Below are 16,569 nucleotides of genomic sequence, written 5' to 3'. Positions count from 1 at the left end.
TTCTTTCAACAGCTTATTATCTAAAATAGGGGGTAATTGGCATAAAACAAAGGCCAAGTTAAACACAGCTAAATACACAGGCTCAAGCCTGAAATACTTGATTTCAAGTTTCTTGGACAATACATCTCATTTAGATCAATGATTACTGCATGTATAGTCCACCCTTTATCCAAGCAGCTCAGAAGGAGTGCTGACATCAATTTTGCGAGAGTATGAGTGTGCAAAGGGATCTTGTAGAATCTTTGAGATCCGTGCAGATGAAGTTGTAGCAAAAGCTTTCATAGACGTGGGCCAAGTCTACAAAAGCTTCTTCCTCCCAGTTCATCTCAAAGGTGCTACAAGCTTCCTTTGCAGAGTGATATTACTGAATAACGCTGCTACGTCTGCCCACTTCTGATCACATCTGATGAAGGAGACTGGAATCCTCAAAGTCTTATGCTAGAATAATCTAGTAGGTCTCAAAGGCTCAACTGGATTCCTTCATGCTTCCATGTTCTAAGATGTTTATTCTGAGAATGAGAATTGTGTGACCCAGTGAGCCTTCTGTACAGCCCCCACATCCCTGCCCTTAAAACAGCTTTGGCCAAAAACAGATAATCACTTGTCCAAAAGTCTCCAGGAGATGTAGTTCTCCTTAGCTCTCCTTCTAATAGCTAACTGTTCATACCCCACTCTTCAAAAGTATGTATAAAACTGGATGTAACCTTTCAGTCACTCTCAGTTTTAGAAATGTGGCTAAGTACAGTCCCCAGGGTACCAAGGAGGAGCTGAAAACAGGTTTCTGAGAAAGAAGGTGCTGTTGAAAGTTGTCGTCATCATCATCATCATTTTGACTGAACAGATATAAGAAGAGCTGTTTGACAAGGGTCCACAGATCCATTTGGTTCAGCAATCTGTTTCTTAAAGTAATCAATAGCAGTAGATTTCTCCTCTTCTAAGGAATTGTTATTATGAAGCTAGTTCTGCAGATATCATGGACTGCCAAAAAGACAAATAAATGGGTCTGAGAGGAAATCAAGCCTGAACTCTCACTATAGAAGCAAAGATGACTAGTTGAGGCTGCCCTACTTTGGACATATCATGAGAAGACAGGACTCATGAGAAGAGACGATAGTGTTCAGCAAGGTAGAAGGCAATAGGAAAAGAGAAACGCCACAATACAGGTGGATAAACTCAACCAAGGAAGCTGTGGCTCTGAATTTACAAGACCTGAGCAGGATTGCTGATGACTGGGTGACTTGGAGGTCTCTCATTCATTTGTTGTTTTGTTGTTAACTGCCATCAAGTCAGCTTTGACTTATGGCAACCTTATGAATGAGAGCTCTCTGGCTGACCCTGTTGTCAACAGCCCTGCTCAAGTCTTGCAAACTCAGGGCCATGGCTTTCGTGATTGAGTCTATCCACCTACAGTGTGGTCTTCCTTTTTTCCTAGTATTCTACCTTGCCAAGTATTATTGTCTTTATTATAAGTCAAAGTCAACTTGACAACAATTAACAGCAACAAACATGCTATAGTTGGGCAGCTTTGTAGCTGGTTTACAGACTGAACCCAAAGAGTGCTTGCCAATAGTTTCTTGTCACCCTGCAGAGAAGTGATACCTAACCTGTTGCAAAATTTTGTCCCAGGCCCAATGTTGTTCAACGTCTTTTAAAAATTGCTTGGTTGAAGGAATAGAGAGACTCTTCATCAGATTTGCAAATGACCTCAAATTGAGAGGGATGGCTTATATTTAAAAGACAGAATCAAGATTTAAGGTGACCTCAACAGATTGGACTATTGGGACATAATTAATAAGATTAATTTCAAAAGAGATAAAAATATGAGGTTCCCATTTACACAGGAGTAATCAAATACACAAAGATAGAATAGGCGAGACCTGGCTGGACAGCAGTGGATATTTTAAAAAGGAGACAAGTCTGCTTCCTTACAGGTTTTCCTGTGGACAAAATACTGCAATAAAAGGTTGCCTTTTCCATCAGGCACATCATTATGGTACAATGGAGAGAAACTTGAGTCACAGTCCAGGGAATCCCCTTTTATGTTTCCTGGTAAAAGAACACAGCTGTATGCCTGTAGCCTTGGAAAACAAGAAACAAAAATATGGCGAGACAGTTGGCATGCCAACTATGTCACATTGGGAAACAATGGATCACTTGACGGGATGCCCTCGCATCCCTTTCCGTTGATACGGGTTCATTCAGCCACTGATTCCCCACAGAGTAAAAACAAAACCCCTTTCCATTTAGTTACCCAGGCTAGTGAGTCATCCAGTTAATCAACACACCTGCTTATGTTTCCCACATTTGAACCAGCTCTTGTTTCCCACCAGGCTAAGCCAGCCGTTCTGAAGGCAGACCTTCCTGTGAGTCATGGGTTCAGGTAGACCTTCCGATTTGGAACTGGCATGGAGGCCAGGATGGAAAATAAGCCAACAACATGATCTGTGTGTCTGTATGTATGATTGTATGAGTGTGTGTATGTGTGTGCTTTTTAGATGATGAATTTTAGATGTGGATTTTTTTAGAATGTGGATGTCTTATTTGTCCTTTTAAACTGTTCCCTGTTTTAATGTGTTTTAATTGATGTTGTGCATTATTTATTTTTGTTCCCCACCTCAATCCATAGGAAGAGGCAGGTAAAAAATAGTACCATTATATGATTGTTGTTGTGCCTCACCTTTTCTCCAAGATTGGAACTGGAGGTGTCTTACAAAATGATTTTTATATTTAATAATAATAATAATAATAATAATAATAATAATAATAATAATAATTTATATACCGCTATTCCAAATTAGATCACAGTGGTGTACAGCAAGAAGTTTAGGTTTAAGGCCTACCTATATACATATCTCCACTTGTTTAGAAAGCTGCATTGGATTTTGCTATTAAACCAATAGATCTCTAAAACTGATCAGTGAGTGTTGGAGTGATGGGGTGTTGGACAAGATCTTGAGAGACCTGAGTTGTAAATCCCCCTTGAGCTATGAAAGTACTGCCTTTCAGCCTTACCTATTTCACAGGATTGTTGTGCAGATAGTATGGTAAGAGAGAGAGAGCCATGGAGGTCACTTTAAGCTAATTGGAGTAAAAAATAGGATGTTAATGTAATGAAGAGATAAGCATAGTCTTTTTCAGAATCCATTTTAATTCAGACATCTATTTGATGTTGATTACAGACCACTCATGTGCTCAAATAGTGGCCTGAACCCAGGAAAGCAGCTGTTATACTGTATCTCTGACCTCCCCGTATTTAGTGGGGATGCAGAGTGGGAGAATAAAGACCAAATGATCCAGTTGTTATGCTAGAATTCAGAGGTAAGGATAAACCTCACACACTGCAAAAGGTCTTGGCACTGGCCATGTTCCCCCAAGAGGTTCTTTTAATTGCACAGAATCCAGATATCCTACTGAGTTGATCTTGTTTAGGGTTAACTGCCTGAAACAATGATAAGAATCAGACATCCTGGTAACTTGATGAATACAAATTTCTTTCCTGCAGGGCAAAAAGCAATGGGCAAAGTGACAGAGTTTGTTTTCTTCTACTCCATTCTAGGCCTTACTGAATGATCCGCTCTACATTGGTCTGAAACACAAGAGAGTTCGTGGGAAACAGTATGATGACCTGATAGACGAGTTTATGCAAGCTGTCACTAACAAGTGAGTGGAATATTTGTGCATGTGTCTTTTCACCCATTAGCTCCTTTGCTTCAAAGAAGGTTAAAAATAAGCATGTAAACATTCAATTTTTCATGCAGATTCACACAGGAATAATCCATTAAATGGGTGCTCTTATGAATGGTCTAAGACCTTTTGTACTTCAGTCCTATTTTTTAGTCAAGATTATTTAAACCCACAGAAGTCTGATGGGACACTGGAACAATCTCTTTCTGTTATCCCAGAAGACACAGATGTAGCTCACATAGCATCCTACTAGTGACATAAGCATAAGTGCAATGTATGTCTACATATGTGTGTTTTTTTTTCATTGTGGAGGTTGCTGTTCATAGAATCGTAGAGTTGGAAGAGACCACAAGAGCCATCCAGTCCAACCCCCTGCCATGCAGGAAATCACAATCAAAGCATTCCTGACAAATGGCCATCCAGCCTCTGTTTGAAGACCTCTAAGGAAGGGGACTCCACTACACTTCGAGGGAGTTTGTTCCACTGTCGAACAGCCCTTGCTGTCAGGAAGTTCCTCCTAATGTTGAGGTGTAATCTCTTTTCCTGCAGCTTGCATCCATTGCTCCGGGTCCTAGTCTCTGGAGCAGCAGAAAACAAGCTTGCTCCCTCCTCAATATGACATCCCTTCAAATATTTAAACAGGGCTATCATATCACCTCTCTTTCTCCATCCACAACAACCTAAGTCCTCCCAGGATTCACTGTTTCACTGCGATAGCCCCTGCAGAGGACCACAGCAGATTTTGGTAGATGATGCCATAAGCCTGCATCTGGCCACAGGAACATAGCCAGGTGCTTCTCTGACACCCCCGGTACCCCAGGATGACCAGACATCCTCTTTTTCCAGGATATGTCCTACATGTCAGCCTTCTGTTTAGGAGGAATTTCAAAATGTCCTCCATTTTGAGCATGACTAAGAAACATGGATTTATATTTATATTAGTGTGTACAGCTTTTATCTGGTAATTTCCTACATTTTTCTTGAATGTCCTACATTTCACAGCACCTTGTCTTCCTTTGTGGTTAGGACATCTGGTCACCCTACACCATCCCTACTGTCCACCGACCATGGAATAGCTAAATGGTTAGTCAAGGGGAGGGGACTTGTAGCAGAGTTTAGCCTGCAGAATTTCTATACTATGTTCTGTAATATTGTCAACCCTCAATATCCATGGATTCTGTATCCATGGATTCAACCATCCATAAAAAAAAACTTTAAAAAATAAAAATTCCAATATCAGACTTTGATTTTGCCATTTTATATAAGGTACAACATTTTAATTATTGTTGTTCTGTGCCCTCAAGTCATTTCTGATTCATGATGACCCTAAGACAAATCTATCATGGGGTTTTCTTGCCAAGATTTGTTCAATGAGGGTTTGCTATTGCCTTCCCCTGAAAGCATGTGACTTGCCCAAGGTCACACAGTGGGTTTCATGGCCAAGCAGGGAATCAAACCCTGGTCTCCAGAATTGTACTCCAGTGTTCAAACCACTACGCCATGCTGGCTCTCTACCATTTTAATATGACAGTATATATAATGGGACTTGAGCATCCACAGATTTTGGTATCCTGCAGGGTGGAGTCCTGGAACCAAACCCCAGCAGGTACCAAGGGATTACTGTGCATGAAATCAGACTGAATTAGATTCTTGTCTTGTCAGCAATGGTATGAGGCTGCCCATAGTACCTTGTTTCCAAATCTGCCCCAACCCACCTTATTTCAAAGCCCTCTATTCTGACATTGGTTGGCTGACCACACAGGCATCCCTCAGAGCTGCCCAGCAGATTTGCTGCTGCAACACGCTGTTTCACTTTGAGGGCAGAAAAAGCACCCAATGATGATCACATCACTGGGTGCCTTGTTTTCACCTCAGAGTGAGCAACTGGCAGCAGCAGTGGACATGCTGGCTAGCTCAGCAGGATACTTCCCAAAAAGCCACTCAACCTCAGAATATATGGCTTCAGTCATTCTGGAAGAAACAGAGCAACTGGTGAGTTTTTTAAAAATCCAGAGTAACAAACAAGCTTCATTTATATACCGCTTCATACCTCCTAAGCAGTGTCTAAGCGGTTTACAACTGCAAGCTAATTTGCCCCCAACAGTCTGGGTACTGTACTCATTTTAGCCACCTCGGAAGGATGCAAGCCTGAGTCGAGCTTGAGCCCTTTTGCTGGTCTTGAACTCGCAACCTTATGGTTTTGAGTGAGTGGCTGCAGTACAGGCATTTAACCACTGCGCCACCAGGGCAAAAAGGATAAAACTCAGTTTTGATGCTGAGCGGGTTGGACATTGTCTGGTCTGCTCACACAAGAACCAGGCTTTGGGCTGTGCATTGTCTGGTCTCCCACTGAGGGAACGGGGAGGCTGTTGTATTTGTCCTGTGTAGGCAAAGCCAAACTTAATTTCTGCCCCACCCAGATATTTCAAGCTGCAGGTAGAAACTTGCATGGCTCCATATTTGTTTATGCAAGGAAGAGAATGCAACCAACCATTCCCAGGTACAGACATCTAGCATATCATGGCTGTTATCTGCCCTCCAGTGGCAATTGAAATAGAATTACCAGATTTGGATTGGTTTGGAAAGATGCCAAACTATTTCCCATACTTAGAGAAATGGCTGTGCTTACTTTTATCTGATGGTCATGAAGCATTGTTGCTGTTTGTCTTCAACTCATTTCCAACTTATAGCAACCCTAAGGTGAACCTGTCATGAAGGGGGTTGTTTTTTTTTTGTTTGTTTGTTTGTTTGTTTTTTTTTTGCATGTTTCTTCAGAGAGGGTTTGTCACTGTCATCCTCAGAGGCTGAGAGTATGTGACTTGTCCAAGGTCACTCAGTGAGTTTACATGACTGAACCAAGATTCAAACCCTGGTCTCCAGAGTCATAGTCCAGTGCTCAAACCACTACACCACACTGGCAAATTCATAATCTTCTAATTTATATTTTAAAATATTCCTTTTATATATATATATAGATGAGAGCTTAATACAGATGCACAGAATAAACATGTAGGGGTGGAGGAGCTATATCACACTGACAGGGATCACCAAGGTTGCTGCTCTTCCAACATGGTGGTTTCACATAATGTATGTGAGGGTTTTGTTTTCTTTGCAAGACCTAAAAATGAATCAAGAATGCCAGCTGCCTATTTTTAAATTCTCTTGGGAGCATTTAAATTCCCTTGTTAGCTTTGCCACTGGGAATCCCTGCTACCAGTTCAGGGGGGAAAACAAGGAAGTAGAGGGAAATGGAAAAAGTCATTGCTTTGTTAATAACATCAAGCTTCTCTTCTGGTTTCCCAGAATTATATAGTGGGTGTGAGTAATTAGCCACTTGATGACAAAGTTTCATGCAGGACATTATTTTTCAAGAGTTAACAATACATTGAATTTGGAATAGCAGTGCAATATGAGTCTTTGGGAAAATGAACAACCTATTCTCTCAAAGATTATATTAGAATATATAATAAAGAATGTTCTGGCAGTTTACAGGCTCAAGAAATGTATTGTGGCATAAGTACATAAATTAAGTTTTTATAAATTTTCAAAGACTGTGTGTTGTTTTTGGGACAACACACTAACACAGCTATCCCTCTGGAAACCGTTACAAGATGTAAAATAATGAGCCTGGGAACCATGTAGCTGAAGAACTGCCTCTACCGATCCCTTTTGTATCTTCTGACTTTCAATCCTCTGTAGTACTGTAATCCTCTGAGATTATCCATAAGTATCCTGCTCTGTATCCTACTTATGATCTGTAGTCCTGTAAATAGGTCTGAGAAAAAGGAGCCTAAATGTTATTGGTAATTACAACTTCTTGTTGTTAACTGCCCTCAAGTTGATCAGAACGCACAGCTACCCAGTGGATGAAATATCTCCAGCCTCCTTGTCCTCAACTGTTCTGCTCAGGTCCTGTAGATTTGGACCCAGGTCCTCCCTAATTGAGACTAGCCATCTAGTGTGCAGTCTTCCTCTCTTTCTGTTGCTTTCTACCTTCCCTAGCATTATTGTCTTTTCTAGTGAGTCATGCATTCTCACAGTATGGCCAAAGTACGACAGCCTCAGTTTAGTCATCTTGGCTTCCAGGAAGAGTTCAGGCTTGATTTGTTCTAGGATCCATTTGTTTGTCTTTTTGGCCATCTATAGGCATCTCAAATGGGTTGACTTTCTTCCTGTTAGCTTTATTCACTTTTCCAGCTCTCACATCTGTACATGGGGAAAGGAAATACAGTGGCTTAGAAGATTCTAATGTTAGTGTTCAGTTGTATGTCATTACACTTTAGGGTATGGTCTAGTTTTTTCATGTTTGTGCTCACACTAAAGGCTGGGTGGATGAAGGAGTACAAGGGGGTCAGTGCTTCCAGGACAGAGTATGCATTTGCCTTTCACCAGGGGATGGTTCATTTTTTATATAAGAGTTAAACTACAATACTTCCATTGACCTGAGGATAAGTCGATGCAGGTTTTTTGAATCATTTTTTGGACTAAAATTGCAAAATTGCTGGACTTATACATGAGTATTATACAGTACTTCCAGATACACAAATGAGGCTGAACTTTGTCTTTCCTCTTTCCCGTTGCTTCTTTCCTGTCAGGCAACATGTATGCAGCAACCACATCGCTCATCAACTCCAGATACCTGGAAAGTGCTTGCGCGGCTGGGGCAGCCTTAAAAGCTCAAACTCTTGTTTCCCAGTCCAGTGTTGAAGTGAATAGAGCAGATCCACTACTCTACTCCAAGAAGCTTTGCTCCTGAGGTCTCATTAAACTGTCAGCTCTTCTCTCCAATTTCCTTTCACATGACAGGCTGTTTTGCCAGGATGATGGTGGTGAAAAGGAGGAGCTTTCTCTCTTTTATCAGCTTGTTCTGTTTGGACAGCTGGCAAGAGATCCTAATACCTCAGATCTAATAGGGATGGTGGAAATTTGTTAAGAAAAAATAAATAGGGGGCAGTCAAGCTTGAACAGATGTTTCATTCAGCCCATGCTCCCTCTCAAAAAAACTTTCCCAACACAGAACTGCCTTCTCTACCCTATTGCCCCCCAGATGTATTGTAATATTCTTGCGAGCACCTTTATATAACTTAAAATTTGTGGTAGAATCGCTGGATACCTTTGCATCATCATATGTAGCCTATAACCATATTCTAAGGAGCAATACAGTCAAAATATTCTGAAGTTTCAAACAACAGGCTTCATTCAACACATAAAGAATTTGACCATTGCAGCCCCCAGTGCTCAGCCTTAATCCGGTGCTGTGACATGATGTAATAAAAATGCTTTGTGCTATTCATTCATTGGTTGCCATGTGTAAGATTCACAAGTGATTAAATCACAGAGAAGTTTCCCCTCTCTTGGCTTAGCGTCATCATATTTCCAGTCATGGTGGTGCAAATGGACTGATGTGTTGTTGCTCTACATTCAGCTGGATTAATTTGTTTTCAGAGTCCTGCTGAGAAGGTGTGCCCTTCTCTCCAGCTGAGTACTGATTCCTGATCCCTTGTGTGTTTGTATGTGCCTTCAGGCCACCTGTCGACTTATGGCAACCTCATGAATTTCACAGGGTTTTCTTAGTCAAGGAATACTCAGAGGTGGTTTGCCAATTTCTTCCTCTGAAATATAGCCTACAGCACTTGATATTCATTGGCAGTCTCCCATCCAAATACTAACCAGGGATGTCCTTACTTTGCATCCAGGATCAGATGGGATCTGGTGCCCTTATGACATGATAAATGTGAAAGGAAGACATGAAAAGGATTGTAAGGCAGGATATGGATGAGAATCGTGTGGCCCTCTAGATATTTGTTGGACTACAACTCCCAGCATTCCTCACCATTCGCTATGTTGATAATAGTTATTGGGATTTGCAATCCCATAACATGTGGAGGACTGTATGATTCCTACCCCTGCTCTGTGTCAAAAGAATTTTGAAATACTTGCACATACATAATCTTGGAGATGGGTTCCAAGTCTAAATGTGAAATTCATTTCTGTTTCGTATATACCTTATACACATAGTCTGAAGGTAGTTTTATATAGAATATTTTAAAATAATTTTGTGCATGAAACAAAGTTTTTGTACACTGAACTATCAGAAAGCAGAAGTGTCACTATTTCAGCCATCCATATGGACAATTTTGGAGTATTTTGGTTTCTGGATAAGGGATACTCAACCTGTATTTCAGTTCTTTCTCATCTTTAAGAGACAAACTGCTCTCATAATAAAGAAAGCTCAGGGAGTAAATTAAGTTGAAACCATTCATTCATCTAAGTATGTTAGCTTTCTACAGACAGAATGTTCTGTCCCAGGGGTAGGCAACCTTTCTCAGCTGGGGGCCGGGTTGCTGTCCCTCAGACAACTGGGGAGCCGAACTCAAAATGGTGCCTGGAGAGGCGCGGAAGCTGCGGCGGGGGTAGGGTTGCCATAAGTCAGGACGTCCAAACCAGGACAAATGTAGGACAACATTTTCAGGAGAAGGAAGCCGCTCGATCGCGAGTGGCCTCCTTCTCCTTCCCGGCCTCTAAGGGGGCTGAGGCCTCCTTAGAGGCCGGGAAGGATCCCACGGGGGGGCACGATCACAAGCGGACTCCTTCTTCTTCCCAGCTTCTAAGGGGGCTGAGCCTCCTTAGAGGCCAGGAAGGAGCCCGCAGGGCCGCCCACGATTGCGGTGATTGTGGGCGGTCTCCTCACTCCTTCCCGGCCTCTGTGGGGGCCGAGGCCTCCTCAGAGGCTGGGAAGGAGGGAGGAGGCCGCGAGGAGGGTGGCGCGGCCGCGTGCAGGAGGCGCCGCCTCCACCTCACCTCCTCCGCCCCAGGCCTCGCTGCCCTCCTCTTCCTCTGCCTCCTCTGCGCGGCCATGCCGGGGCGGCAGGAGCGGGCTGGGGCCAGTCCCAAGGCCTCACCGGGCCGGATCCGGCCCGCGGGCCGTAGATTGCTGACCCCTGTTCTGTCCTATGAGACAGAGTTGCATGACTCCCATCTGCACTTTGAACTGATAACAATCCTCAAGAATGGTAGCCATGTGTGTTATTTGTGCAGGTTTTTGTTGACATTGTTTTCATTGATGGTTATTTAGAGGCATCATGTTGTTTTTGCTAATGTTCTTTTTCTCATTCCAATTTTTGCACTAACCAAGAATGGCTGCAATCCAACATCCCTTCAGCGTAGCGTAAATATCTGCATGTAGAAATACACTATGCCAACACTACACAACCCTCATGCAGAATACCAACTGTACAACATATGTCAATGGCCATTGATCAGGTACCTTTGCACAGTGAGCTATATATAGTGAGCAGTGTGCAGCCACAACACACAATGGCTAAAATCCTGTTAGGGACATCTGTTTCCCTTACATGTGCTGATGTTCTTTTTAGGCACTGCTGGGGTTGGCATTCACTGCCTTCCTCCTCAGCATCAAAGCCCCTGAAAATGCCACCACCACCCCAACTATTCCATACTTTGCGGTGAACAGGCTGGCTCGGAGGAGCATCTGGCTATTTCCCCACAGCCAGATGTGAAATGATATCATTACTGAGATTGACTGGGGTCCTCCAGGAGTCTCAGCACTCCTGTGATCTTTTGCTTCTAGCTATGGAGACATAGCCAGATATGTCTCTGAGCCAGCTTGCTCATCATGAAGCCTGGAGTGGCTATAATTTCTGTAAAGCCCTTGAAAACACCTCACCCAGCCATTCCATGCTTCATGGTGAGCATGCTGGCTTAGAGACATATCTGGCTATGTCTCTGCATCCAGACACAAAATGATGACATCAGCAGTGAGATCTGCTGGGATCCTCCAAAGGTCTCAACAGTGCTGTGATCATTTTGCTTCTGGATATGGGGACATAGCCCGAAGCAAAGTGTTCAAAGAAGTGTTGAAACCTGAGAAGCACAGAATGGCCGTGCAGAGCAGCTTCAAGAATTTATCATTAAGCTGGAGAGAGCATATATGGTTCAGCATAGCATGTCCACAGGAGGATATTTATACTATCCTGAGGACATGTTGCATCGAGGCTATGGTTGCTGTATGTGAGATTGCACTCCAGCTGCTGTCAGCAGAATATGTCTGTTTGAATCATTTGTCCTGTATGCACAATAAAACATGCACATGTATATGTCAGTGACACATACCAGCCACTGTATATTGTTTCTCCATACATAGATGCACATAGACATACTTGCAATATTATTCATTCTTTCTGCTGAATCCATCAAGCAGAGCCAGGCTGCCCCTTTTCATTTATTGAGTGAAGAGGCAGAATGAGAGTAAGTCAGTTGTGAGTATTTCAGCAGGAATTTGAATGCTGAGTACACCCACTGTAAATGTCAGGGTCTAGGGTGCAAAGAGTTTATAAGGGCTGTCTGATGAGCAGAGCTTCTAATTAGGCCATCCATGATTAATTTGCAAGACATGGCCAGAAGGCAGATATTTTTTAAAGCTTTCATGCATTTGGATTTTTTTTAAATCTTAGAATCATAGATAATAGAGTTGGAAGAGACCGCAAGGGCCATCCAGTCCAACCTCCTGCCATGCAGGACATCCAAATCAAAGCATCCCCGACAGATGGCCATCCAGCCTCTGTTTAAAGACCTTCAAGAAAAGGGTTTCTTTATCTTAAAAAAAAAAGTTGCCACAAAGTTCTGAGTTCTTTCATTGCAGATGCTTTGCCATTTTTCAGAACTTGAACCAAATGTCTCAGGGCAAAACTAGAAAGATGTGTACAGTATGTGATCACATTTAAAATGTTTGGGTCCTCTGTTTATTGTTAAATGTCATCCATGCAAAGATCCCAATCATGATCAGGAACATGGAATGGAGGAGTGAGAGAATATTAAACCTCTACACTTCTGAGGTAGACCTGACAAAATAGTTTTGCACAGACATAAGGTGCTATAAGGAATGCTACTGTATAATTTTCCTTTTTGGCTGGATCCTCACTGCAGCAATAATCCAGTTCGATACCACTTTAACTGCCATGGCTCAGTGCTGTTGGATTCTGGGAACTGTAGTTTTGTCAGACATTTAGCCTTCTCTGTCAGAAAGTTCTGGTTCCACAGTAAACTACAGTTCCCAAAATTCCATAGCATTGAGCCAAGGTAGTTAAATTGGTGTCAAACTGGATTATTGCTGCAGTGCAGATGTAGCCCCAATAGCAGATTCATATGTGTATAGTGATGAATAACTTTTCTCCAGGGAATAAATATGTCCATCCCAGCACCAGAGGGCATTTAGGGGCAATTTTTGACACCTGGCTGCCACAGAAATTGTGATCTGCACCTTGCCTACCCCTGTCTTTCAAATCTTACGAGGCAGCGATGCTAAGGCAAGAGTGCAGGCTTATTGGCCTCATCTTTCCACCTATCGATTTAAGCAGGACTTCGCAAAATATTACACCATCCAGGCACTAGGCAGGAATTTTATGCTATTTGGTCAATAACAACAAAGGGCATAATTCGCAAAGAGCTCTTAAAAGGATGATGAGATGAATAAATGAATGTGATCAGATGAGATGCTTTTATAGGAGGCAAGTCTCATTTTCTTCAAAACAGGGAAGCTGATGAAACATGGGTGACTTACTTGTCGGGATTCAAAAGAAGAAGCCATGATTCCTCCTTCCATTTTCTTCCTGTTGACAGACGCTTTTTAACACCAAGAAAAGTGGTTATCAAATGCCAACAGCAGAAAAACCCATCTGAGACAGGCAGACAAAAAACAAGGTCTTTTTAAAAGCTGTGATGAATGCAGCTTTCAATGGCTTGTGTGTAGACAAAGCAGAATTTCTGTGGAGTCACTTTCTGGTTTAAAGACTTGGGTTTTCTCCCTCCTGTACATGTGAGATTTCTCAGGGAAAGACAGTGAGGCTCAATGGAATAGAAAGTTTTCTTTGCCAAGATTTTCATGTTGCGCTGGCTGTCTCAAAGGAAATATTTTTATTTTTCATACACTGCAGTCATTTTACTGTATCTCCCTTTTTGCTTTGTTTAACTTTTCCTGGCCACTCAATGCATTACTTAGCAGTTCCACATGCTTCTCCTGTTACTTATTCAGGTGTGAGATTAATTTTATTCCACCTTTGAATGTAAGATACAGCATACAAATGCTGAAATCAGAGGCGTGTCTCTCAACATACTATTTTTCTATATTCAACCAGCAACTTTCAAATGTTCTAGCACTTCCATATTACAATTAGCCCTCTGTATCCACGGATTCTGCATCCATGGATTCAACCATCCATGTCATGAAAATATTTTTTATAAGAGTCAAAAATCAAACTTCAATTTTGCCATTTTACATAAGGGACACCATTTCACTGTCCCATTGTATACAATGGGACTTGAGCATCCACAAATTTTGGTATTCATGTGGGGTCCTGGGACCAAATCCCAGTGGATACCAAGGGTCCACTGTATTATGTCTTGTCAAGGAGTCCAGGGATATCTGCTACAAATCCATTGCAATGGACTCTGAGTCAGAGGAACATAGGAAGATATTGTCAGAACATTGGTCCATGTAGCTCACAGACTGGTGGAAGTTCTCCAGTTTCAGATAGGGTACTTTCGTAGCCTTAACTGGAGATACCTGGGACATGCACCATGCAAAGTGTACACTCTGTCACTGAGCTATGTCATTGGCACGGTACATGCCGCCCCTTTGGGGAGGCCTGCACCCACCCTTTTTAGCTCCGAATTGGGGGCAGGACAGTCTCACTGGCAGCCCTGCAGCCCCAATTCAGAGTTTTTCCAGACTACGGAGAAGTGGCAAAATGCCGCTTCTCCGTGGTGCGGAAAAGGGGTGTCATTGGAGCTTCATACCCCTGGATACCCTGGGAGCTGCAGCCATGGGAGAAAGGGGCCACCTGGCTCCTTTCTTCTGACGTCATTCCCACAGCCGTTGGGTGCCTGTGGGAACGAGGCGCACACCCAGAAGGAGATCCATTTCAGAGGTCCTCATGCCACAGCGAGGCCACCATAAGCGGCCAGGGGCAGTGCAGAGACATCATGTGCCGCACTATTTGGACACGACGCACGCGTGATGTAATCATGGTAGCCCCCGCATAGATGGGAGGCCGTCATGATTACGGCAGTGCCATGTAGTAGAGTTGTGGGGCGTGCGGACACTCCGCCCCCAGGCAACCTAGTATGTGGCCAGGCCGGCTCAAAGCGCCAATCTGGATTGCACCATTCTTAATTGCTGTCAAGTTAGTAATGAGAGACCTCCATTACATTCTGTTAACAGCCGTGCTCAATTCTTGGAAAGTCTGGGCTGTGGTTTTCTTAACTGAGCCAATCCATTTTTAATGCAGCATTTCTCTTTTCCTACTGGCTTCAACACTGCAAAGCATTATAGTCTTTTCTGGGGAGTCATGATTGGCTAAGTCATTTCGTCTCATGATACGGCCAAAGTACAATAGCCTCACTTTATTCATTCTGGCTTTTAGGGAGATTTCAAGCTTGATTTGCTCTTGTTACCTTTTCTTTGGCCCGTGTTACCTGTAGAACCCTCCTCCAACACCACATTACACATGAGCTGACACTGAGCTACAGCCCTTCCCTAAGGTTTTTATTTTCATCCAATAGGAGATGTAACTCAGTTCACACAGGGCTATTGCCAGATCAGCTAGATGTCTGCCTTAGCCCACATTAACTCAAAAATGTGACTCTATTACATCTGTAGCTATTACAGTATAAGCATTAGAAACTGTAGCAGAGGCCACATTTCACCCATGTTCTCCCTGGTAGCCTGCATTGCTCTGAAGTCATGTAAAATCTGCTAATATCCTGAGCCAGAAGTGTCCACCTCGTTTCAGTTTCTGGGTTTTCAGGGTTGTCTGAGTTAAAAATTAAATTAAATCCCCACTTCTGGAGGCTTCTAGAAGTGCAAATCTTTAAGTGTCTCTTTTAAATTACTTCCCCCCTCATCTTTTAAAAAAAAATTCAGATATGAAAGGATTAAAATTCAGTGATGTCCTCCTTCCGTAAATTTCCAGACCATACTAATACTAATATTAAAAATAGGTTCCTACTTTGAAATGTTCTGGTTCTTTTTTTTTTAACCATGCAGGTATGGGATGAATTGCCTCATTCAGTTTGAAGACTTTGCAAACGCCAATGCCTTCCGACTTCTCAACAAATACCACCAGCGGTATTGTACATTCAATGATGATATTCAGGGTAAGCAATTCAAATTATTTTTGATGAGGCAATATAGTATTGTGTGGCTTCTGACGAATGCTGTTCCACGCTGACTTTGTCATTCTCACTTGTCCCAAAAGTTAAGATCACAGAACATTGTCACTTACTATTGGCTATGTTGGTTAGGATTGATGAAGTCCAAAAACAGGTGGAGATCCTGTATCAAGCTCTTTACCAGTGTATGTGAAAACTGTAAAAGAAGAGCTTTTCAGTACATAGAAAGGAAAAATCAACAAGGAATTATAGGAGTTGTCTAAAAACAATCCTCCATCATCTCAAATTGGCAGTGATCCAGACATACAACATTCTTGCCAATTTAAAGAATTAGTGGGGGTTTTCATCAGCCAGTTTTCTCTGGATTTTCCAGGAAATTCTGGATATATAATCAGTGTGACCAGCAGAGTCACATTGGTAGCAGAGAGGATGTCACAAGTCCTGGAGATCAGGAGGTTCAAGCAACACGATCACCATGGTTTTTTTAAAAGGCTCATATGTATTTATGTGTGTATATGCATAACTGCATATAAGCATATCTGCTTGTCTTTACCTGCACTCTTACACTTGTGCACATCCTTGACAGACAGGTAAAAAAAAAAGCAGTTATTGTGTCACCAGAAATAATTCAGGGGCACTCACCATTTTACACTAATGCATACTCTAGATTGAGAGAATGTGTGGCCGCTTAACCTG

The 16,569-nt window shown here is 42.5% G+C and overlaps 1 protein-coding gene across 2 annotated transcripts in view; it reads left to right on the top strand.

Moving 5' to 3' along the window:
• Positions 1-16,569, top strand: part of ME3 (malic enzyme 3) — a 133,292-nt gene that overhangs the window by 98,122 nt on the left and 18,601 nt on the right. For both annotated transcript variants that reach the window (XM_042459094.1, XM_042459095.1), the window contains 2 exons: positions 3,557-3,660; positions 15,749-15,858. In XM_042459094.1, the coding sequence (XP_042315028.1) occupies positions 3,557-3,660; positions 15,749-15,858 (214 nt within the window). The remainder of the gene's footprint in view (positions 1-3,556; positions 3,661-15,748; positions 15,859-16,569) is intronic.

The sequence above is a fragment of the Sceloporus undulatus genome, chromosome 3 (genome assembly GCF_019175285.1).
Source record: "Sceloporus undulatus isolate JIND9_A2432 ecotype Alabama chromosome 3, SceUnd_v1.1, whole genome shotgun sequence".
NCBI classification, from domain to species: Eukaryota; Metazoa; Chordata; class Lepidosauria; order Squamata; family Phrynosomatidae; genus Sceloporus; species Sceloporus undulatus.
The sequence above is the reverse complement of the archived record's forward strand: the minus strand, read 5'-3'. Positions and strand labels throughout refer to the sequence as shown.